This window comes from Erpetoichthys calabaricus, chromosome 11, assembly GCF_900747795.2.
Source record: "Erpetoichthys calabaricus chromosome 11, fErpCal1.3, whole genome shotgun sequence".
In the NCBI taxonomy this organism is placed as follows: domain Eukaryota; kingdom Metazoa; phylum Chordata; class Cladistia; order Polypteriformes; family Polypteridae; genus Erpetoichthys; species Erpetoichthys calabaricus.
This window is the reverse complement of record NC_041404.2, coordinates 61924157-61949402: the sequence shown is the minus strand read 5'-3', so window position 1 is coordinate 61949402 and position 25246 is coordinate 61924157. Positions and strand designations below refer to the sequence as shown.

The following is a 25246-nucleotide window of genomic DNA, read 5'->3' as shown; positions in this document are numbered from 1 at the left end:
CCCTGCTTGCCAATCCACTACGCTAGTCATTACCCGGATCTGCCTCTTGCGACAAATCATGCTTTGCTTTTGCATAAACACGAATATCAACTCTGTCTTTGATATCTCCATCTTTTGAAACTATTATCGCTGATAATTCATCTCATGTTGGTTTATTATATATGTGCACGTAATTTTTCGGATTCATATAGAAATCCAAGAAAACTTGTCTGTCCGTGTTTTTCAGATAAGCGTCATGTAAAGTGCGATACTTTTGGACGTATGGATTTGTATCCATTATTGGCTGTAGAATTTCTAATATGTCCAATCAAACTCTTTCAATTCTATGTTGCATTCCTTCTTCGTGATGATAAATATAAGCCTGACCAAATTGTGGTTTCTTTGAAATTAAATTTGTAGTAGCTATATCATATCACCTATGTCCATATATTTGAGTTTATTTTCGCTGTTCCGTTATTTCCGTTTATTAGTACTAATGCGATCTTTACTATCAGTTTTTTAAGACTATCAATTTTTACTATCTTCATTATCGCTAACCTGCTCTGCATGTGCATCGTGTCAACGTTTTTGAACCTCTTTACGACGTTCTACTTTGTCTTCTACTCTTTGTCTTATTTCCACTCCCGCTTGGACCTGTTAGGTTTTCAATTCATCTCTTGGCACAAAGTGTCGTCTCGTGGGACGTGAAATTATCTCTCTGAAAATGTTTTTTAAATAATAGAGAGATAACCCTCAAACTTTGGAGAGCATATGCATTCTGGTGTAAGGGATGCTCCTTCAGTGTTTTATTAAAATACTGAACCTGAAGTCTGATTTTGTACATAGATAGACAGATATACTTTGGTTTTTTTATGGATAAATATTGAACTTGTCTACAACAAGATTATGGAAATCTTTATGATGTGCAGATTGTTGTTCTTTTGATAACCCGCTGCACAACTTGATGTCACATCTCTTTGCCAAGCTACTTCTCTTTAGAAGGAAATGAGATCTCAGAAGTAATGATAAACTTTGGCATCAACTGCAACCGACACAGAACATACAGTAAAATCCTCAATTTAACAGATTTAACAAATAAAAGTCTACAGTTTAAATAAATTAGTACCTCTGTTGTTACATTTTGGTTGATAGCCGGTATGTACTTCATTGTGTTGTGTCACAAATCTAACAGGCATCAACTCAACCAGTGCTTTTCAAGTTCAGTCTGGGAAGACACCCATAGCTGTAGGATTTTTATTCCAAACAATGTCACTATCATTGTGTCAGTCATACTTTAGATTGATCTCATTGTTTAGTTGTCTGGCCTACAGATATTTTTAAGAAATGTGTACATTTTTGTATTCAATGCCATATCCTTAAATGGTTGTTTCCTTTCTTTGTAATGTACTCCTTTCTCTAACATTTGCTTCCTTAATTGTACCCAAGTGTTGCAGATTACCAACAAGCAGTACAGACATGGGTGCAAACACCATCTAATGCTGAAGAGGACCAATTATTTCCTTGCCATTTTCATTTGTCTATTCATTTTTTTTTTAATACAAGAGCAAGCAAGGGAATATGGCATTGAAGTAACTGCTACCCTTTAGCAATTGGGACTCAATTAGGGAGCAAACTATACAAAATGGTGCATTAAAATAAAATGGCATGGGTAACTTTAGAATCTGAAGTTCTGGCAAAATTCAAGTACACCCGCATTGCTCAGAATAAAGGTCAGTCCACTAAACAATGAGATCAATTAAAAATTAGTAACAAATCACCAATTATGAAATTAGTTGGAACAACGATCCACAGCCGCAGGGGGCCTAACTCTGTGTTGTGCCGAGTTATAGTTTACTAATGAGCTTAAAACACCATAAAAAAAGACTAACTTAAGTAAAACTGACTGAAAAAATTAGAATCAGGAGTACACCTGAGTAGGCGGAGTGGTGGCTCTGAAGCTAGGGATCTGCACTGGCATTCGGAAGGTTGCCGGTTCGAATCCCGCAAATGCCAATAGGGACTCTGCTCTGTTGGGCCCTTCAGCAAGGTCCTTAACCTGCAATTGCTGAGCGTGTTGAGTAGTGAGAAAAGCACTATATAAGTACAAAGAATTATTATTATTATTATTACACCTGACCCATTTGTTAGGAATGCTGTGAGAAGACACAAACTGGGTCAAATATTTACAAAAGTAAAAAGTTCTAATTGTGTGATGTGAGTGTTCCAAATAAGCAAAGACAACCCGAAAATGTCGAGACTCTTCAGTGGAAAATGTTTTAAAGTGTTACACAGAATACTGTTTCCCCAACTTCGGTCCTGGGGGCACACTGTGGCTGCAGGTTTTTGTTCCCACCAGCTTCTGCTTTTAATTGGACTCCTGGGCTAATTAAGTGAACCGTTATTTCACAAGTTCAGTGTTTTGGGAACAATATAGAAATTAGAAAACTAAGTTCAGTAAAAAAGAAATTATATATATATATATATATATATATTAAAATGTACCAAGCAGTTCTATGGGAATAATGTGTTTTTCTCTTTTTAACAATATTTTCATCTTGATTTTCATTCTACTTTTCTAGGTGTTCTAATTGTTTAATTAATCCATTATTTACTAATTAGTGGGTCTGACTCTAAAGTACTTGCAGCCTTTCATTATTCCGTGTTGTTTGCCAGCGTGTCTGCTCTTCATTTTTAATTGTCATTAATAACATACAACGAAGAGGAAAAACTGCACAGAGAAAGGGCAAAATATAATGAAAACAATAAAAGGGAGTTAAGCATTTAAATCTCTAGCAAAAGCAGAAATATTTCTAAAATGTCTTTTAAATGAAAAAAATCATGCTACTGTGCTTTTCTGAATGTAGAATAAAATAAAAATAATACAAGCTAATTAAATGAGATCAGTGCTTGTCACTGATTAGGAATCTAGTTGGAACAAAAACCTGCAGCCACAGTGTGCCCCCGGGGCCGAGGTTGGAAAACACTGACATAGAAGAGCGTTCTTACAAAGTTAAAAGCTGAAACATGCAGCAAGCACACTGGCAAATCACATGGGAAAAAAAATCAAAGGACAATAAAAATGGAAGCAGGTGCAAAGCCATTCTTTTTCTGAGTAGTCTGATCTTGTTTTCCTTGTTAAGAGTTATTGGTTATTTATTAGCATTTTTAACACACAATATGTAATTCTATATCTGTCATTGTTCACATTAGTATGGTGGACCAGTGTGCTTCAACATAAATCACATGCTATTTAACAGGCCATTGATTTAATATGGGTTGGTATAATATAGTTTATGAACAACTGGATTTAAGACACATTTCGAGCACCGCTTCCCCTGATAGTCCATTAAATCTAGGATACACTGCATTGGATCTCATACTGTGGTCATAGATACCAGCATATACCTTGCTATCCCGAAGAATGTCCAGAAAGAAGTGGGCAGCATGACACAACAAACTACTTACATATTCCTCTTCACCACTTCCAACTCACCTTTTTTTCCTGTCAGTGTATTTGAACCAACACCGACACATTTTGATGTTACCTAACATCCTCAAGACTATATAATCCAACTCTGGGTCATGAAGGAGTCCGCGCCTATCCCAAACACACACAGATGCCCTATAGAGTCACTAGTTAACCTAAACTGCACTTCTTCAGGAATGTTGGAGGAAAACCCCAGTCAGAAATAGGAAGAAAGTCTAAACCTTAGGTATTTAATAACCAGGCCTTGATGTTTACAAAATGAACAACAAGGGTTTGTGAAGTTTCTAGCACAGCTTTCTCCGAGTTAGAGATTACAGAGTTCAAATTCCAGCCCTAGTGGATTTCCTCATGGAGCTCTGACTTGAGATCATGCTCATCCAGGACTGAGAGAAAATTAATGGTTTCCATAAATTCCACCTTTGGAAGCAGTCAGTTAAAATGTATGCATCTCTCTTATTACTTGATCACTGCAACTTTAAATAGGTATGTTGGCTTTAATGAAAATTTTACAAGCTCTTATATTTTTCACTTACTGCTTTTAGAAGTAGAAATCAGTGAGAAAGAGTATTAACCCGTCTTGCTCAAAAAACACTATGAAATAAATAAATAAACTGCATTCAAGACAAATAAAGCTTCAAATATTTATTGATTTTTTTTGCCAAAAACCCTCATGAGAACTTGAGGTGACACCATTCTGTCATTAAAGCAGATGAGCAGGCTTACTTCTGTGACTGCAGAGAATAGTGTCCCAATTTCAAAATATCAGCATTTCAAACATTATGCCAAACTTTAGCCATGCCAGCCGCCTGGTAAAAATCCAGCCTTAAGAAGATGCCTTGTATTTACTGTTGTCCACTTGGATTTTATAATTCATATGGTGGTAACCTTTTTCTAAAGAATTATACTTTAAATTCACATAAGGAAGCCAGGTGCAACAGGGATAAAATGTAATTTAATATTGTTTCTATGATATTCCCATTGCCAGAAACCTGGTAAATGTTCAATCATAAAAGCTGTTTTGTACCTGCTGCTGTCTACTTAGTTTTGTTAAATGTATTTCGCGACAGACTTTTGTGTTAATAAAAGTGCCTTCAAGTCACATGAGCTTTTCCCCAAAACTGTAAATTAAACTTTTTTCTATACACTACAGAAGAGTGATATGACATACAATTTGAAAAGCATCCCCCTGTACAAGGTTCACCTCTCACCGACACCTTGGGAGCTTTGGTCGTACGTACTATTCACGGCGTGTGCCACGCTATATAAGGCGTAACTTTCTTTTCCCCTAACGGTAAGTTGGCGGAGTCATCAGGCGTTTGGATCTCGTCTTGACAAGACTCGGCTGAAATGCACACATCGGTGTTCGAAAGCTCTGTGGCTCAGAAGTCACGATTAAAGCAGCTACTTCAAAAACATTGCAGTTAAACACAAGTCAAAATAAAGTCTTCCTTTAAAAATAAATAGATGGCTAGAAGCGGTCTCCACGGCAGGTAGCACGTCCCGGTGAATGGACGGCAGCGCGTGTGGCCGATGCCCGCAGGTCTCATTGTCACAGCCCTTGTTTGGGGCAGGCTTCCCCGCTGAGAGGTCCTCATCAGTTGCTCGGCAAAGCCCATGTCAGGCTTGCTTTGAATTTTGTGAGTCGGGGTAAACTCGGGACACCAACGATTCTGAGTTGGATGAAACGGGCTTTTAAACGTTACGTTCAAAGCGACTACAAATTACACAAGGTAAAATCGCCACCTCACGGCATAAGCGGGGCGTGGGAGGAAACCGCTACCGGGCACGCAGAGACCGCCAATAAAAACGCACGAGCATTTTGGTTACCTTTTTGACAGGTCCATTAGGACCCCGGAGAAGATCTTCTCGCCGAACCGGAACGACACCACCAGCGCGTCGTCGATGATGTGATCTAGCGAGACTCGCACCTCGCAGCCGGGGACCAGCTGGCCATTTCCATCGCCAAAAGATACTTCGACCTCGGCAGGAGTGGACTCGGGCTCCGACTTCAGCACGTCTTCATCCACTGGAGAAAGTCCCCCGTCCTCGAATGGAAGCGGATGCTGATGCTGCTCCTCCGTCTCCACCTTAGTCTCCACATTCTCCTCCACCTCATTTGGCAAAGCCAGTTCCTCCTCGATAACGTTTTGGCTGAGAGTCGCGCTCTCCGGAGACTCCCCTGACAAGGACAAAGGTTCCACCACCTCAGCGAGAGAAGGTTCAAGCTCCGAACTTAGCTCGGTCTCGGTCTCGGGGCGGGATTCGGGGGTCGCTTCTTCTATCGCCAGGGCAGCAGCAGTGGAAGATGTCGGATCGACACCCAGTGCATTTCTGGGTTCTTCATCCACATGCATTAACTCTAAACCCTCCTGCTCCTTCACCACCTCGGTTAGAACATCTGCCTCCACTGCGCTCACCTGGTCGCTTTCTACTGCCTCATTGCTCGTCGCCGGCTCCTCCTCCGCCTCCTCCTCCGCTAGTAGCTCCCCTAGGTTAACGTGGATCGTCTCCACAGCAGCCTCTGGCCTATCCTCCACCTGAGCGCAAACCACCGTTTCCTCATTATCCACCTTCACGGTAGAGGCGGCCTCGGCCTCGATTTCAGACTGAGCCTCGGTGAGCTGTAATCTATCCGGCTCAGCCTCTGGACCGCCCCCAGCAGTAGCTGACGACGCTGCAGCAGTTCCAGGCTCTGCAGCCACGGCCGCCATTTTCTTTTCCGCTTTCCCAGCAAGAGCACGGCCTTCTCTCCTCTGATAGGAAGTATGCCCAACCCTTCCGAGAAGCGGGTACTTTTGATTGGACTGTTCAGCATTTACTGTCTTCTAATTTGACCGGTTACGTGTCATTCAAGAATGTTCTTGCAATGCTGTTCTCCCAGTGGCCGCGATTTCTGCCAATCATAACGTTTAATTCTTTTCTTTGCTCTAGAAAGCCTTAAGGTTCGTCCCACAATACGATCAGGATATCACGGTTGGTTCTAATGGATAGATCGTAGTTTCTATTGGCTGCTAGAGATGTTGGCCCGCCTCTCCCGATGTTTACACTAAACATAAGGGATCTGACCACGTGCTTGAGACCGCAGGCCCCGCGCGAAGACACAAAAGAGCCTTAAGGACGCCCCGTCTTTACTGTAATGTTGGAGAGTTCCGTTTAAAAGCAGATCACAATTCTTTAGTTTGGAAAGGAGAACTAGATTTTAAGAGATTTTTGATAAATGTCAGATAATCTTTTATGATCAGAATTATTGAGATTTATTATATTCTAATGCAGGGTGGCATGGTGGCACAGTGGATAGCACTGCTCATTGCTTCAGTGAGATCATCAGTGAGTCTGTCAGAAGTCTCTACTTTTTCTGATTTATTTTAATGACGTCGATTCTGGTGCAGTTAATAAACGTGTGAAATTAGCAGATGACATTAAAACTGGAGGAATAGCAGACACTGAGGAGGTGGCAAAAAGACATGGACAAGCTTCAGAACTGGGCGAACACCTTGGAAATGGAGTTTAAAGTAGAAAAGTGCAAAGCACTACACGTGTGCAAAAGTAACTTCATTTATAAATGCAAGATGGCAGACCCTGGCCTACGGAAAGCAACATCTGAAAATGATTTATTAGAGTGCTGTGAAAAAGTATTTGCCCCTTCCCGATTTCCCAGTTTTAGCTTATTCATAACAACTACTTGTGTCTGATCCCCAGAGTAAACACATACACATTTTTTAACATTTGATTTAATGAGAGAAAAAGTTCACCAATACCTATATCTCCATGTGAAAAACAAATACTCCCCTTCAATTCATTTGAATGTGCCACCTTCTGCCATAACAACCACAATCAAACTCCTCCACTAACAGGAGATCAGTCTTTGGCATCGCTGTGGAGAAATTCAGGCCCACTCTTCTCTACGGAGTTGTTTTCATTTAAACACATTGAAGGGTTTTGATCTCCACATTTAAAGTTCAGCCACAAGAGCTTAATGAGGTTCAAGTCAGGACTTAGTCATTTTTTGTTGTTGTTGTTTTACTGCCATTGAGAGGTGGATTTGCTGTTGGGTTTTGGATCGTGAACTGATATCCGGACATTCTTCTTCAGTACTTTCTGGTCAGAGAGCTGAATTCCCTCAGTTTTAAGGCAAGTCGTCTAGAGCCTGAAGCAGCCAAGCGTCCCCACATCTCCACACTGCCACAAACATGTTTGACTGGGACATGATTTTCCTATTGTGGGAAGCTGTGCTTCTAAAAAGTTCCACTTGTGACTCATCAGTCCACAGAACACTATCCCAAAAGATTTGGGGTTAACCAAGGGGTTTTTATTTGGCAAGTTCTCTTGCTCAGAAGTGGCTTTCACCTGGCATCTCTCCCATGGATTCCATTTTTGTCCATTGTCTTCCTAATGATGATTCATCATCGTATTAACTGAGCTGAGAGAGGCCGACAGTTCCTTGGATGTTCGTCTAGGTTGTTTGCACTCTTGGAGTAATTTTGTTAGGCCGGCTGCTTTCGGTAGGTTTAGCACTGTTCCAAGTTTCCTCCACTTGGAGATGGTGGCTCTCACGATGGTTCGCTGCGCACAGCAAAAAAGATCTCAAAAAGACCCAGACAAGCTTCAGAACTGGGTGAACTCTTGGAAAATGCTGTTTAACATAGAAAAGTGCCTGACCTGGGCTAAAGGAACATCAGTTATGAATACATGAAGCAACTTCTGAGAAGATGGGTATATGTTAACACAGCAGAAGGCCATGGTGGGCACCAAGTGCAGAAGTTGTTAAGGTCGAGCTGCCCTGTGGTACACTCCAAGACTTTTCAGGATCCCCCCCAAAGATGTTGGGTGTCATGGCCGGCCTGTACGCGGGTACTGTGAGTGCTGTGCAGAGTGGAGGCAGACCCTCGGAGTTCTTCCCAGACAATCCTGGGGGTCCGTCAGTGGTGTGTTCTGCTCCTACTTTGTTCAATGCCTGCATGGACTGGGTGCTGGGCAGGGTCATGGGGTCCAATGGCTGTGGGGCATCTGGAGTTGAAGAAAGATTCACTGATCTTGACTTTGATGCTGTGATCTTCGCAGAGTCAATGGAGGCTCTGACGGGGGCTCTCGAGAGACTGAGTGAGGGGTCTGAGTGTCTGGGCCTACGAGGGTCCTGATAGACACCAACAGCCAGGCCTTTAATGACCTCTCGGGCACGGCCATCAGCAGTGTGTCTGTCTGCGGAGAGAGTGTCGACCTCGGCAGTGACAGTCATGTGACCTGGTGACTCTTCCTATGGATTGGGAGCGCATGGGGGGTCATGAGGTCACTGAAAAGGGGTGTGTGTGCCCCCCCAATATCTCTGTAAAAGGACGAAGGTCCATGTCTTTAGAGTCCTGGTGCTTCCTGTTTGTGAGACATGGACGCTATCCAGTGACCTGGAATGAAGACTGGACTCCTTCATGGGAAAGGCGCTATATAAATAAAATGTATTATTATTATTCATGTGTGTCTCTTCAGAGAATCCTTGGGTCCTGTTGGTTTGACTTTGTGTTGCTCTTGGAGTCTTGAATGAGGCACATGACCTGCATTGTGAGGGAGCGTCAGTTAGGGCACTACGCCCATGTGGCACGATTACCCCAGGGTGATCCGGCGTGCAGGATCCACATTGTTGAGGACCTGAGTGTCTTGACCAGGCCAAGGGGAAACCCATGTAACATCTGGCTGTGGCAGGTAGATGGTCATTTCTGGATGGTGGGTGGGACTGGACCGCGTGTCTGCACAGGGGGTTGCCATCCAGAATCCCAAGCTGTTTTGTCATGTGGTGGATGTGGCAACACACTGTACCAGTGCAGGCTCTCCAACCTGAGCTGGGGGTCTCAGAGATCAGAGCTTCATTTTAGTTTAACTCTGATTTTCAGTATATGCATTTAATTATCATTATCATTCATGGTGGCTCCCAAATCTGTATTAACCCCTATTTTCTCTGCTGTTCTTTTTCCGGTTTTCTGTGGCACCATGCTGTCCCTCCATTGAGGGATTGAAGGCCAGAGGTCCGCATGTCCGTCATCATCAAATTTTTCCACGTGAAGCCTGAAAACCACGAGGACTGATTGAGATCATTGATGTTTGGTAGAATGCCTAGAGGGGGCTGGGTGGCATTATTCACATCCAGAAGACACCTGAAGTGTCCTCAGGCGGCTCAAGACATCGCAAGGGTAAGTAAGTCAGACGGCGCTCATTTATTGAGACTCACTTTTGGCAACAGGCACCTTGGAGATCCCTAGAACTTTCTGTTATGTGCTGAGGAATTATGGTGGGGAGCCATGGGGCCCAAACAGGCTGTTGTTTGTCACACTGAGAGTGACATCAGTGACTGCAGAGAACAATTATATGGCACAGGTGAGCTAAAGTGCAATATGTCTCAGTGTGCATTTCCCTGAAAAATGGGTACAGTCTCCACCGATGCACCCATGTGGGCTCCTTTACAGTGTGCTGCCATTTACTACATCAGATAAGGCCTCTGTCACCGTGTCAGACCCATTTAATGTAATCCATCCTTCCGTTCCTTCCATTTCCTAATCTGCTTATCCAGATCGGAGTCAGAGTGCCTAACCCTAAGCACAGTGGAGAACCCTGGCCAGTGTGCTAATCCACACACACACACACACACACACACACATACTGGTACTGGCCAGTCGCGGATAGTTGACACAGACTGCTCAGCCAATCAGAGCGCAGCAGGCCTGCCAGGCCTCCGAGACCCCCAGTTTGATTCTCCGCTGTGGGGAGAAAGTGTAATTTTTTTTTTCTTTTTAACCTCAAACAGACATAAAATTTATAAATTGGTATGCACTGTCAGTTAATGAGATCATTATATTTTTATGTGGGATGCTCCTTTTAAAATATTTTTTAACAACTGAGACTCCAATTAACACGAACAAGTGTCCTTATAACTGTTATTTTTAAGATCCATAAGACACAGACAGAGAGAGCACTGTGTAATAGAGAGACAGACAGGCAGAGAACTCACTAGATATAGAAATAAACAGGGATGGCATGAAAATGAAAAATGGTACGGCCTTTTTATTAATCAGCAGATACTTTAGGAAGGCAAGCAGACAGTGAGAGTACATGTAGATGTGAAAAGCACTAGACAGACAGATAGATATGGAAGGCACTGTATAACAGATACAAAACTGTCAGAAAAAAACATATACAGTAAATAATATACAGGCAGAGAAGCCACTAGATAGGTAGATAGATAGACAGACATGAAGGGCATTATATAAGACAGAAAGACAGGAAAGGCACTATATACTAGACAGAAATGGGAAACCAAAAAGTAATAATACTATTATTACTACATAGACAGATAGACAGGGAATACACTGTATAATAGACAGACAGCGAAGACACTATATAAGAAAACAGACAGAGCAAGCACTAGACAGATAGATATCAGTATTAGCAATATATTAGTTTTATTTTATACAGTATATACAGCATGTGTGTATCTGAGATTTATGTCAATCAAATAAATGAAAAATGATTCAGTCTGTTTATTATTCAACACACGTTGCAGGAAAGCAAGAAGGCCGTTAGGGTACATATAGATCTGAAAGGCACTAGATAGACAGATAAATAGGAAAGTCACTGTATAATAGATGTGGGATGATCTTTTTAAAAAAAAAATAAAAATTGAGACTGCAATTAACATGAACAAGTGTCCTTATAACTGTTCTTATTTTTAAGTTCTGTAAGACAGACACTGTGAGACAGATCACTGAATAATGCACAGACAGAGAAGTTACTAGATAGATAAACTGGAAAGGCACTGTATAATAGAAGATATAAAACTGTCAGGAAAAAATAATAGATAGATGTGAAAGGCACTATATGATAGATAGATAGATATGAAAGACACTATATGATAGATAGATAGATAGATAGATAGATAGATAGATAGATAGATAGATAGATAGAAAGGCACTCTATGATAGATAGATAGATAGATAGATAGATAGATAGATAGATAGATATGAAAGGCACTATATGGTAGGTAGGTAGATAGATAGATAGATGTGACAGGTGCTGCAGAAAGGCAAGCAGGCAGTGAGAGTACATTCACATGTGAAAGGCACTAGATAAAAGGTTAGATAGGGAAGGCACTAGCAGGGCCGGATTTAGACTTGATAAGGCCCTAAGCTATTTGAGACATGGGGCCCATTATAAGTCCAGATATTCTATGTAAGTGCCAAATATGATTTTGCTCACTCGGACAATTTGTTTTGGGGGCCCCCAAGAAGGCGGGGGCCCTAAGCTATAGCTTGTGTAGCTTATACGTAAATACTGCACTGGGCACTAGACAGATACATAACAGTATTAGCTATATAGTAGTTTCATTTTATATATAATATATATGTATTTTACAACTCGTTGAATTATGTCAAGAAGAAATACATTAAATCCTATATCAGTCGACACACGCTGCACGCAGGCAAGCGGGCAGTGAGAGTGGAGATAGATGTGAAAGACGCTACATAGATTTATACAACAGGCAAAAATAGCGACCACTTGATAACAGGATTAGCTATAATCAATGAAAGCATGAATTAATCAACAGAAATAACCGTGCGATCGACATTTTAAACTTAACGATTTACTTAAGAAAGAAAAAAGAAAACGCCCCAGCACGTCAACGAAGGCAGACACAGGCAGGCAGGCAGAGTGGCGAAAAGTGCAGAACAGCGCCCCCCGAAACGGAAGTGGCAGAAAATAGATCGCATCGTTAGTGGTTTAGCACTACCATAGAGAATGAATGGGAAACGGTTTAGTGCACAGGTGTCAAACTCCAGTCCTCCAGAGCCGCAGTGGCTGCATGTTTTCATTCTAACCATCTTCTTCATTAGTGAGCCGTTTTTGCTGCAAATTAACTTCTTTTGCTTTAGTTTTAATTAACTTGACTCAGGCCCCTTAAAGAAAGAAACCCTCTCAGTTTCTATACTTGGATGCAGCACAATACTCAGACCTCCAGACAGAACAGCTTTAATTCAGACACACTGGTAGGCCTGCAAGTGTCCACTGCTCATTTCAGGTCCTGTCACAGCGTCTCCATTTTGTTCAAGTCAAGACTCCAACACCTCTGAGCCATTCAGTTATCGACTTGCTTTTGTGTTTTGGCTCCTTGTTCTTTTCACGTAACCCAGTGACGCTTCAGCTTCAGGCCACAGACAGACTCCACGTCATAAGAATTGTCGGGTCAAGTGCGCAGATCATAGCTCATTCAATAAGAGCAAATCTTCACACACTGTCACACTAGCACCATCAAATCCATCCATCCATCCATTTTCCAACCCGCTGAATCCGAACATAGGGTCACAGGGGTCTGCTGGAGCCAATCCCAGCCAACACAGGGCACAAGGCAGGAACCAATCCCGGGCAGGGTGCCAACCCCCTGCAGGACACACACACCAAGCACACACTAGGGCCAATGTAGAATTGCCAATCCACCTAACCTGCATGTCTTTGGACTGTGGGAGGAAACCCACGCAGACACGGGGAGAACATGCAAACTCCACGCAGGGAGGACCCGGGAAGCGAACCCAGACAGGTCTCCCAACTGCGAGGCAGCAGCGCTACCCACTGCGCCACCGTGCCGCCCCATCAAATCCAATTTGTGATATCATCTCCTGTTGAATTCTGCTCTGTACTTGTAATATTTCTATTGCACTCTTAGACTGTATTGAGGATCCATCCATCATCCAACCCGCTATATCCTACCTACAGGGTCACGGGGGGTCTGCTGGAGCCAACACAGGGCGCAAGGCAGGAAACAAACCCCCGGGCAGGGCGCACACACACACACACACACCAAGCACACACAAGGGACAATTTAGAATTGCCAGTCCACCTCACCTGCATGTCTGGATGACTTGTCAAAAGTCAAAGTGAACTTTATTGTCATCTCAACCATACACAAGTAGACAGACAGACGAAATTGTGAAGCTCGGGGTCCACAGAGTAACAACATGAAGTGCAAATAAAAAAATTAAATTAAATTTAAAATTAAAATTAGAAACACAAACAAGACAAGACAAAGAAGTAGCAGCAATATTGACATGTAGTAAGCAATATGAACATTGATACAATGTATGATATTCTGCAATCTAGATACCTAAATATAGCCAATAGATATGTAATATAATAAATAAATAATAGATATACTGTAGATAATACAGAAGTGATCGGTGTATGATGATAGTTGTTTAAGACGTGTAGACAGTGACAGGTCAACTCCTTAAAGCTCAGTCTGAGATCTTCAGTTCTTCTTCTCTCCCTGCACACTCGTCTTCACAGGTCAGCGGCTCACATGTATACAAGTTCTGTTTCTCGAGGTGGCTGAGTGCCGTGTGGAAGACCCCGGGGGGCAGCCTGGTGTTAAGGAGTCTGACACCTTGGGGGTAAAAACTCTCCAGCAGCCTGGCAGATCTGACTCTGATGCTGCAGTATCTTCTCTTGGATGGCAGAAGTGTGAGAAGTCCATGTGAGGGGTGTAGGGGGTCCTGCACAGGCCTTGTGGACACTGCGTTTGTCAAATGTGTCCTGTAGTGAAGGGAGAGGCACCCCAATAATGTTCTCTGCTGTCTTCACTATCCTTGTTTCAGTTGCCATAGCAGACCGTGATGCCGCTGGTCAGGACTCTCTCAATGGTGCCTCAGTAGAACATGTTGAGGATGGAAGGAGGAGATTCGCTCGCTTCACCGCCTCAGGAAGTGTCGTCTCTGCTGGGCGTTCTTGATTAGTGATGACTTGTGTTCTGTTCTGTGGATTGGGTTGGGATGGATCTTCTTTTTCTTTTTGACACCCACCCTACCTGGAGAGGGGTCTCTCTTGGATCGGCCTTTCCCAAGGTTTCTTTCAGAGAGTCAAGGCCCCTGTCCAAAGGTAGGGCCTGTTAAAGCCCATTGTGGCTCTTCTTGTGTGATTTTGGGCTCTATACTAATAAACTGTATTGTATGTTTTATTGCAGCTCCGATGTTCTCTGTGTCAAACACCAGACATAATGGGCCCTCCTGTGTTATCCAAAGAGCTTTCCTTTACTTTTGACACATCTGTCCATAGAACATCATTTCAAAAGGTGAGACGGTCCTTTCTTGTTTATTTTTTCATGTTCGGAGTATTTGTTAATACGCTTTTCATTATAAAAGAACATTAGTTTTGCTATTGTAGGCCACGGGTCTCCCTGTAGCTGCTGGTGAGGAAGGCAGGACCAAGTCAAGTGTGAGCCACACGCGTACCGAAAGAAATCTCTCACTCCAAAGAAGTTGGTTTTAGAAAGGTGTACAGTAGTGAAATATCAAAGCAAACCATCCACACAAGAATAGAGAAAGGTTGTTACACACGTAGAATAAAAGGCAAAAAAGGAAAATGATAAATGTTAAACTTCAATTGTTTCTACAATTAACGTTCAGGTTTTTCTCTGTGCTTTACTTCACATTAAGTATGTTCTAAACGTACGACGCTGCACATACAACTGGGCTCATTAAAGGACACTTTGAAACCGTGTGCCCCCCGTGCAGGGTCATCTTAACCGAATTATAGGCCCCCGGGCAAAGCAGTGCACTGGAGCCACTCAGCAAGTCACAACCTACATAGACTGGCATGGGGCCCCTGGGCAACTACCCAGCGTGCCCATGCGTTAAGACGGTCCTTACACACGAGGTCACTAACTAAGACTAATCTGCAATCAGAGGGACAAGAGGTACTTAGAATATTCCAGTTCAACTTAGTTTGGGGGGCTTATAAGAATCTCCCATGCCGTCTTCTTCTTTTGGCTGCTCCCGTTAGGGGTCACCACAGCAGATCTTGTTCCATGTCTTCCTCTCCTTGTCATCTTGCTCTGTCACACCCATCAGCTGCATGTCACCACTCATCACATCCATAAACCTCCTCTTAGTCAGTGGCGCAGCTCGTGGTGGGGCAGAGCTTCAATTTGCTGCCCTCCAACATTTCTGAAAATGTTAACTCCTTTAAATAGAAAATGAAAATGATGTATAGAGAAAAATGAAGATACATTTTGCATAGATAGATATGTGCAAGGCACTATATAACTGATAGATAGATATGAAAGGCACTATATAACTGATAGATCAATAGATAAATACAGAAGATAGATATGAAAGGCACTATATAACTGATAGATCGATAGATACAATAGATACTTAGATATGAAAGGCACTATATAACAGATAGATAGATACAGTAGATAGATAGATATGAAAGGCACTATATAACTGATAGATAGATAGATAGATAGATATGAAAGGCACTATATAACTGATAGATAGATACAGTAGAAAGATAGATAGATAGATAGATAGATAGATAGATAGATATGAAAGGCACTATATAACTGATAGATATGAAAGGCACTATATAACTGATAGATACAGTAGAAAGATAGATAGATACACTAGATAGATAGATAGATAGATAGATAGATAGATATGAAAGGCACTATATAACTGATAGATAAATACAGAAGATAGATATGAAAGGAACTATAACTGATAGATCAATAGATACAATAGATAGTTAGATATGAAAGGCACTATATAACAGATAGATAGATAGATAAATACAGAAGATAGATAGATAGATAGATTGATATGAAAGGCACTATATAACAGATAGATAGATATGAAAGGCACTATATAACCGATAGATAGACAGATGGATATGTGTAAGGCACTATATAACTGATAGATAGATACAGTAGAAAGACAGATAGATACAGTAGATAGATATGAAAGGCACTATATAACTGATAGTGTGAGACATGCCCGGACACCACCAGACTGACACCACATCTTTACCAAAAAGCACACGTTTATTTTTCTTCTTCCACAGCACAGTCCCGCACAGCACACAGTGCTCCCAGCACCTCTCACCCCTACTCCGGGCTTCTCTTTAAATGTCCGTGGGCCGCCTTTCCTCTCTCCATGGGAGCCTTGTCCTGCTCCCACTCCCGACTCTAGCTCCCTGATTGTAGGGAGGCAGCCCCTTTTGTTCCCACCCAGATGTGCTCCAGGTGCTTGACGATGTTCTTCCGCTCTTGCACCTGGAAGCACTCCGGGTGTCCCTGAAAGGCTCTTCTTCCATCTTCCCGGGTGTGGTGGAAGTGAATGTCTCCCGGGCTCTCTGAGGCGGTGACCACAGACCCCAACGGGCTTGAGCCTCCTTGCTCCTCTCCCGCAGTCCTCTCCAGATCCAGGGCAGTTGCCCCCTTGTGGCCCGGAGGATGAATACGCCACCTCCCAGTCCTTCCAGGCGTCCCAGCTGGCTCTGTCCCCCAGCTGCTTGTGACGCTAGATAGATAGATAGATAGAGTGAAAGGCACTATATAATAGATAGATACTTTATTAATCCCCAAGGGGAAATTCACATATGCATTTATGAATGAATATATAATGTATTCATATATATAGAGAAACAGCAATAATTTTTCACATATAATTATTTATAAGCATTGACAAGAATATAGCAGAGACGCACTGATAAGCCATGTTCTGATTATTAATTTAATGTAATTACGCTGCGAAGACCAGAACCCGTGTTAGTGTACGAGTGACAGGTGGGGATGTTTTCTGTGCAAAGCAAGAATGCATTCGGATTGATAACGAAATGGAATTCTAAATTGTAAAATTAGTTGTTTATCTTCCTAGAAATTATCCTCGGTGTAATGTTTCGGTTTATTTTTGTTATTGCCTTATAAATTTTAACTGCTGTGTCTGATGCCGTCACAGAAGGACCGTCTGAAAATGATTTTTGAAGCGTTTGTGGATACAAATCAGAGAATCGGACTTGTTTCATTCATGTGTGATATTTTTCCAACCCCTGCTGCTTACACACAAATTGGCCAATAATGCCGCACCCAAAAATGTGCCACCCGGTGCGGACCGCCTCCTAGCTATGCCACACTGCTCTTAGCTCTTCCACTTTTCCTCTTGCCTGGCAGCTCTATAATTTATAGGAAAAAATTGAACATAACTAAGAAAATCCTCCCATGAACTCAACATGACCTAAATACTGTAACTGCTCTTACGCGCCCTTTTGAATTCTCCGCCTGGTCCATTTTGACCTGTGTAGGCTGTGCAGCCTGCTTCTTGAATTTGGGAAGAAGGGTCTGTGTGAAGCAACTGTACGATGTGGAGCTCCACACTAGTAAGGAGACACTTGACCTCCATGCTGGCTCCTTTATGTCACTCAACAGACCCGTGACGCCGCTGATCCTTCAGTGCATAGCCATTGTAGGCCACTGATAGCCAGCCAGCCATTAGCCCTCACACATCCCTGATCTTCACCGTAGTGTGACCGGGCGCACCGTGTGACAGCACAATTCCAGCATGGAGCTCCACACCTTGGCGGTGGCTGTAGGCTGACTTTGTGTCGAGGCCCCATTGGAGTCTTGAGGCTGATGTTAAGAACAGAAGCCATTTTGAGAGGCCCAGGCAGATGATAACACCCAGAATATGGCAGGCACATTATACGTTTACAGACCTCTTACTGCCTCTTGCACAGAATACTGTAAATGTCTCGCTTGCCTGTGCCAATCAATCAACCAGCAGCCCATCACCATTCTCCAGCACTTTGATTAGTGAGTAGAATGACTTGACCTCCATACTTTTATCTCCTTTCTTCTTTCCAGCGGATCATCTTTTTCCGTCTCTTGCTGTCCTCTGTTACACACATCACCTCCATGTCTTCCTTACCTTTAAACAATAGAATCCTTGACCACATCACCCACTGGGCCAGCAGGCCACTTTCATTAAGAACGTTTCTCATTTTTCGCAGTTGTTTGATGGCTTTGTGTGAAAATATGAAAGCTATAACCTAATGACGGAAATGTTTGTCATTTTCTTGACCATTGGAGATAACAGTTTCTAAGAGTTTGTTATAAAATCCTAAGGATGGCCATTAACTCTTAGTGAGCCTGGGCCCGTAGTCTGAAATGTTCCCTAATTATTTCAGTTCTCAGCGCTGGTATTGAAGCACCTTGAGAACATGGAAGGGCTGCTCATCGGGGTTACTTGACAGCTTTTATTATGAAGGATGAGTGACTCGCGCAGCAGAGTGTCGATTGTCCTAATATAACATAACATGATATTCTCACACTTGTTAATTCTAATTCGGGGTCATTGGGGTCAAAGCCTGTTTCAGCAACACACAACAGGAAAGTCCATCAGAGGGCTGCCACTCGTGCAGACACCCACACGATGCCATTTGGCAGTTGTAGAAACGGGGGGCACATGCATAGTCCACACTGACCACGTCCAGGCACACCATCCATGCAGCTTACAGACCTGCTTTAATCTGAACAGGGTCACAAGGCAGCTGGAGCCTATCCCAGCAAGCATTGGGCATGAGGGAAGAATGACCCCTGGATGGGGCGCTAGCCCAGCGTGAACACTAGTTAGCGATGTCGGTGGCATGTCTTTGGACTGTGGTTGGAAACCGGAAAACATGGAAACTCCACGCATGGAAGATGAGGGTGATGGTGCGGGGAACCTCCTCAGAATTGGCCGATGTTAAGAGTGGTGACCAGCAGGGGGCAGTGTTGGGGCTGCTGCTATTTTTAATCAATAGAAATGATTTAGATAGGCGGTGATGGACAGGCTGACAGACGAGATCAGACAGGAGTCCCCATGGACTGTGGTGTCTGCTGATGACATTGTGATCTGCAGGTTGAGGAGACCCTGCAGAGGTGGAAATATGAGAGGAGAGGAGTGAAGGTCAGTAGGACCACCAAGACAGAATACATGTGTGTGAATGAGAGGGAGGTCAGTGCAATGGTGAGGTGGAGGAGTTTAAATACTTGGGATCAACAAGACAGAGTGATGAGGAGTGTGGAAGAGAAGTGAAGGGTGGAGAAGAGTGTCAGGAGTGATTGGTGACAGACAGGTATCAGCAAGAGTGACAGGGAAGGTCTACAGGACGGTAGTGAGACCAGCTGTGTTATATGGGCTGGAGACGATGGCACAGGAGACAGAGCTGGAGGTGGAAGAGTTAAAGATGTTAGGATTTGCATTGAGTGTGACGAGGATGGACAGGATTAGAAATGAAGACATTAGAGGGTCAGACAAAGTCAGAGAGGCGAGATTGTGTTGGTTTGGATGTATGAAGAGGAGAGATGAGGGGTATAATGAGAGAAGGATGCTAAGGATAGAGCTGCCAGGTAAGAGGAGAAGAGGAAGGCCTAAGAGGAGGTTTATGGATGTGGTGAGAGAGGACATGAAGGTGATGGGGGTGACAGAGCAAGATGACGAGGACAGGAAGAGATGGAAGAAGACAATCCGCTGTGGTGACCACTAACAGGAGCAGCTGAAAGAAGAAGAAGAAGACGACGAAGATACGTGGATTAGCAGATCATTTTGAATCCATTATATCATCACAGAAGGACTTGGATAGCAGACAGGCTTGGGCAGATGACATGTAATGATAGATAGATAGATAGATAGATAGATAGATAGATAGATAGATAGATAGATAGATACTTTATTAATCCCAAGGGGAAATTCACAATTTAATGTCAGTTAATGTAAAGAATTACACGTAGGAAGTAAAAATGTGAGGTTTGAATACACAATGGGGGGTCTGACAATCAAAAGTCCACCTTTATGAGAAGGATTTAGGAGTCATAGTGGACTCTAAGCTATCGACTTCCAGTCAGTGTTCAGAAGCCATTAAGAAGGCTAACAGACTGTCAGGTTATATAGCGCCCTGATGTGTGGAGTACAAGTCCCAGGAGGTTCTGCTCAAGCTTCATAACACACTGGTGAGGCCTCATCATGGGGTCCTGTGTGCAGTTTTGGTCTCCAGCCTACAAAAAGGACATAACAGCACTAGAGAAGGTCCAGAGAAGAGCGACTGGGCTGATAATGGGGGGCTACAGGGGATGAGTTAGCAGCGAAGATTCAAAGAGCTGAGCCTTTAGAGTTTAAACAAAAGAAGATTAAGAGGAGACCTGATTGAAATGTTTAAAAGTATGAAGGGAATTAGTCCAGTGGATCAAGAACACGGGGTCACAGTTGGAAACTTGTGAAGGGGAAATGACACACAAACATTAGGAAGTTTTTCTTTACACAAAGAATGACAGACACATGGAATAAGCGACCAAGTTGTGTGGTGGACAGAAAGACGTTGGGGACTTTCAAAACTCGACTTGATGTTTTTTTGGAAGAAATAAGTGGAGAGGACTGGTGAGCTTTGGTGGGCTGAATGGCCTGTTCACGTCTCGAGTGTTCTAATGGAGGACGCAAGACGTGAACCCCAACCCCCATGTTGCAAGGTAGCAGCACTACCACAGTGCCACCATGCCACCCAGGATTTGGGATTTAAAGCTTGGGCACAAGATTGACACGTAGGGTCAACGAGCAGCCTGACATTCCAGCTTTGGTACGTTTTAAGGTCTCAGACTCAATGTGGTCTCCTTAATAAGACTTGAAATTGTTTCGCTCCCAAGTATAAAGCTACATACCAGCACAAGACCAACAGGCAACAAGCAGCATGAGGGAAAGTTCAAGAGTTCACTTTGAAGAGACCATTCAAGAGGGTGTCGACCCGCCACAGAGTTAAAGGGTTAGGGTCTGCCCAGAGGATTCAACCTGGTGGGCCCAGGATCAGCTGTCCCAGTGTTGGTGTCGCCCTCCCTTCATTTGTGAAACTGAATGGTTTTTTGTTTTGTGGGTTGAGTGTGGACTGGGCAAGTAATCGAGTATTAAAGTGTCCAATCACTTTGGCAATGCTGTCCCTTTAATCCACGTGCCGTCCTTCAGAGCGTGAGAGCAGTAAGTATGTGACCGAGCCGCCCATTGCCTGTCACCACTTATTCTTTGACTTGCTATTTTCGCTTCATCTCCCTCATGTAGACATATTGAGCTGTCAGGGCCAAGTCCTGTCTGCTCAATAACCACGTGGGCTCAAAAAATCAACAGCTCGGTAGATGAGATCCATTTAGTTGTCCTTCGTGAGATTCGAATTTCTGTACTCAACTTGAGCCCACAGAGAAGAGGGAGACGTCTGTCACTTGGGCAGCGAAGAAGAGGGAGACGTCTGTCACTTGGGCAGCCTGGGAAGGTGAACTGCAGGAAGTCAATGGTTGCTTAGCAGCAGATGACCTCCTTACCCTCATAGAGACAGAAAGGCAGACTGCCCTCTGGTGGACAGAGCTTCCCATATCGGCCCTCGTGTCAACACTAGAACAGGGCAGGGTGTTCAGGCCTCCAACGTCTTCATCTTCTTCTTTCGGCTGCTCCCATTAGGGGTCCCCACAGATGATCATCTCTTTCCATATCTTCGTGTCCTCTGCATCTTGCTGTGTCACACCCGCCAGTCCTTCATGTCCCTGCAAAATAACATCAAGTCAAGATGTTAAGGTGCCTAAAGTCCTGCTCTCTACTACAGGTCAGCTATGCCAGGTGTCTGTGATTCTTTGTGTGGAGACAAACCTTCTAACATTTGTGCAGTATTTATCTGTAACAAGTTCCCAATCGCTGTGTCATTTTAAACTAACGGCCTCAATCCACTGCACTAATTCCTACTTCGGTCAGGTCACCTCTTAATCTGTAAAGTTAATTTTTCCTCATAACTCGTCCCCTGTAGCCCTGCAGTCAGCTCTTCTCTGGATCTTTTCTTGTGCTGCTTATGTCCTTTTTGTATCCTGATCACCAGAACTCCAGATGAGGCCTCACCAGCCTGAGCTTGGACTTGTAGGCCACACATCAAGGCGCTATATAACCCGACATTCTGTTAGCCTCCTCAATGGCTTTTGTCCAGTGTTTTGATGTAGATGTTCACCAGTCCACCAAGACTCCTAAATCCTTCTCCTAAGGTGCACTTTCAATCCCCAGACCTCCCATTGTAATTTATATAGTGCTTATCTCACTACTCGAAGCTTAACGGCCATGCTCAAGGGCCCGACAGAGCAGAGTCCCTTTTGGCATTTTACGGGATTCAAACTGGCAGATCCCCAGCCTCAGAGCCAGTTGTCCGCCTTCAGACCTGCCGTTTCCATGTCTTACTTTCCATGTACTGACATTAAACGCCATCTGCCTGTGCCCCTCTGTTGTGACTCAGCTGATTCTCCATTATCTCTCCTTTCTCCTGCTTTCTTATCATCATCAGACCTGACCTGCTTGTCACATCACTTCTGCAGCAGCCGCAGCACTGACCCCTGCTGGACATCACGCTGAACATCACCTAATTCTGCTGAGGTTCCTCTCCCCATCTACACACCAAGCCTTGAATTCCCAGTTGGTTTACTTGAGTTAAGTTATTTGTTTATCTGTACGTGTAAAATGCTGAGGGTTGTGTTAAGGTTATCACACAAACACACACGCCACTAGGGTTAGAACTGTCATCTCGGTTTTAATCAAAAAGCTTAGCCATGACATGCAACGGTGAAGCAAAAAAAAATGTGGCTGCTGTCAACCTCTGTAAAGCTATCAGGGCTGCAAACTGCTTAGGGGACCTGAGCAAGAAGCTGAAAACAGAGAGCAGCGACATCTGCTGACTGTGAGCCGATAACGTGACGGGAAGAAGAAGAATCAGCTCTTAGTCAAACAGAACTGTAAAATGAATCGGGAGCAGACCAGCATGGCAAATATAATCAAGGAGACAAATTATCCCGAGGTCCTAGATCACCAGGTACGAATAAATGTTCGTAGGTCTCACCCCATGATCCACAGAGTAGAGTCCATAAAATCTGTAAATATTAACCAAATCCATACAATTCGAGTCAGCTGCATCCACGAACTATACGTCCATCCATCCATCCATCCATTTTCCAACCTAACTACAGGGTCACGGGGGGTCTGCTGGAGTCAATCCCAGGTAACACAGGGCACAAGGCAGGAAACACACCCCGGGCAGGGCGCCAACCCACCACAGGACACACACACCCATTAGGGACAATTTAGGATTGCCAATCCACCTAATCTGCATGTCTGTGGACTGTGGGAGGAAACCCACACGGACACGGTGAACCCAGATCTCCTTACTGTGAGGCAGCAGCGCTACCCACTGTGCCACCCTGAACTATACGTACAATAAAGGAAATAAAACAAGCGTAAGAAAGTGTAGAATTAAAGCGAGTTTGGTGAAAGTGTTGTTAGCGGGGAGGAGCGGCGACAGCGCATGTGTGTGCCAGCGTCCCCCTCCCAGATATTATCGCAGCCCGGGCAGCCACTGGGCATCAAGAGCATGCAGCGCAGCAACTGCTGGGCTTAGGAGGAACAGAAGGCGGCGTGCTTTCTAGTTTCTTAGATGTTTTTATAATTTTTATCTTTGTCTTTGTACATATTGATATTTACTGATTTATTGAGTTGAGTATCAGTTGTCTTTTTGAAGTTCTTCTATTGCACAGTCTTGGACTTCAGCAGCTGAGCATTTCACCACATATTGTGTTCTGTATGTAACAAATAAAACGTGATTGGATTTGATTTTGACCACCAACCTTTCATGGGGTCTTCTGGAAGTCAAATCATCTCACATGCAGCTCTCTGATCGTATTCTTTTGTGGCTTCTTCATAGGATTGCAGCACATCAGTAAAGCACAACTCTCACCAGCTGACCACTGGCTACCACACCTCTTCTAACCACACGTTGCTCTGTCTTACTGGCACAGAAATGGACAGATTAGCCAGTTGCCAGCTGGAATCGCCCAGTGCCAATCAGCAGTGCCGTGTGGTGAGGCTCTTGGAGGGTGAGTGACATTTTCAAATATGAACCCCAAAGAGTCGCTTATTGACTATTCAGTGCACATTGACGTCTGCTGATGTTTCAGATCTCATCTCATTCTTTACACACTCACAGGTAAGGCACATAGTTAGAAAGAACGGCGAGAGAGTGCATTTGGTCCTCACCCGCCGTGTCTTCTCAATTTGTTATTGCGATTCCACAATTGCTGCGGTGGGTTGGCACCCTGCCCGGGATTGGTTCCTGCCTTGTGCCCTGTGTTGGCTGGGATTGGCTCCAGCAGACCCCCATGACCTTGTGTTCGGATTCAGCGGGTTGGACGATGGATGGATTCCACAATTGGGTGGCACGGTGGCGCAGTGGGTAGCGCTGCTGTCTCGCAGTTAGGAGACCCGTCTGGGTTCCCTTCTCGGGTCCTCCCCGTGTCTGCTTGGGTTTCCTCCCACAGTCCACAGACATGCAGGTTATTAGGTGGATTGGCGATCCTAAATTGTCCCTAATGGGTGGATGTGTGTGTCCTGTGGTGGGTTGGCACCCTGCCCGGGATTGGTTCCTGCCTGTGTTGGCTGGGATTGGCTCCAGCAGACCCCCCGAGACCCTGTAGTTGGGATTCAGCGGGTTGGATGATGGATGGAATTCCACAATTCAAACTCATTGAATACAAATGCAAGTATAGAGTGGTGGACAAAAAAAAAAAAGTTTGACCTTCATTGAAATATTTAGTTGTTTTTAAAAGCATTAAATTCTGATGCTTTAATCAATTTTATTACAGACTGTTCAAAAAATATAACAAAAAAAGAAAACAATATTTTATTTAAGGTAAAAAATGAGTTTTAAAATGTTGGATTGTTTTTTTTTTTCTTAGTCTGATCCCATTTTTTATAAAATTGAAAACCGTTTATGGTCTTTACCTTTATTTGTAAATGAAGTCCATGCCAGCTTGTGGCTCCTCTGATGCCACCACCACCATCACTGCCTTATACTGTATATACACAATGGAATAAAGTAAAATTAAATAATAATAATTCATTACATTTATATAGCGCTTTTCTCAGTACTCAA

General features: G+C 43.7%; 1 protein-coding gene across 1 annotated transcript in view; it reads right to left on the bottom strand.

Annotated features, from left to right (window-relative positions):
* The window catches only part of pwwp2a (PWWP domain containing 2A), a 105289-nt gene extending 98871 nt beyond the window's left edge, over nucleotides 1-6418 (bottom strand). The window contains exon 1 of the mRNA XM_028813173.2: nucleotides 5294-6418. Coding sequence (XP_028669006.2) covers nucleotides 5294-6177 — 884 coding nt within the window. The 5' untranslated portion in view covers nucleotides 6178-6418. The remainder of the gene's footprint in view (nucleotides 1-5293) is intronic.
* Between the last annotated feature and the right edge of the window lie 18828 nt (nucleotides 6419-25246).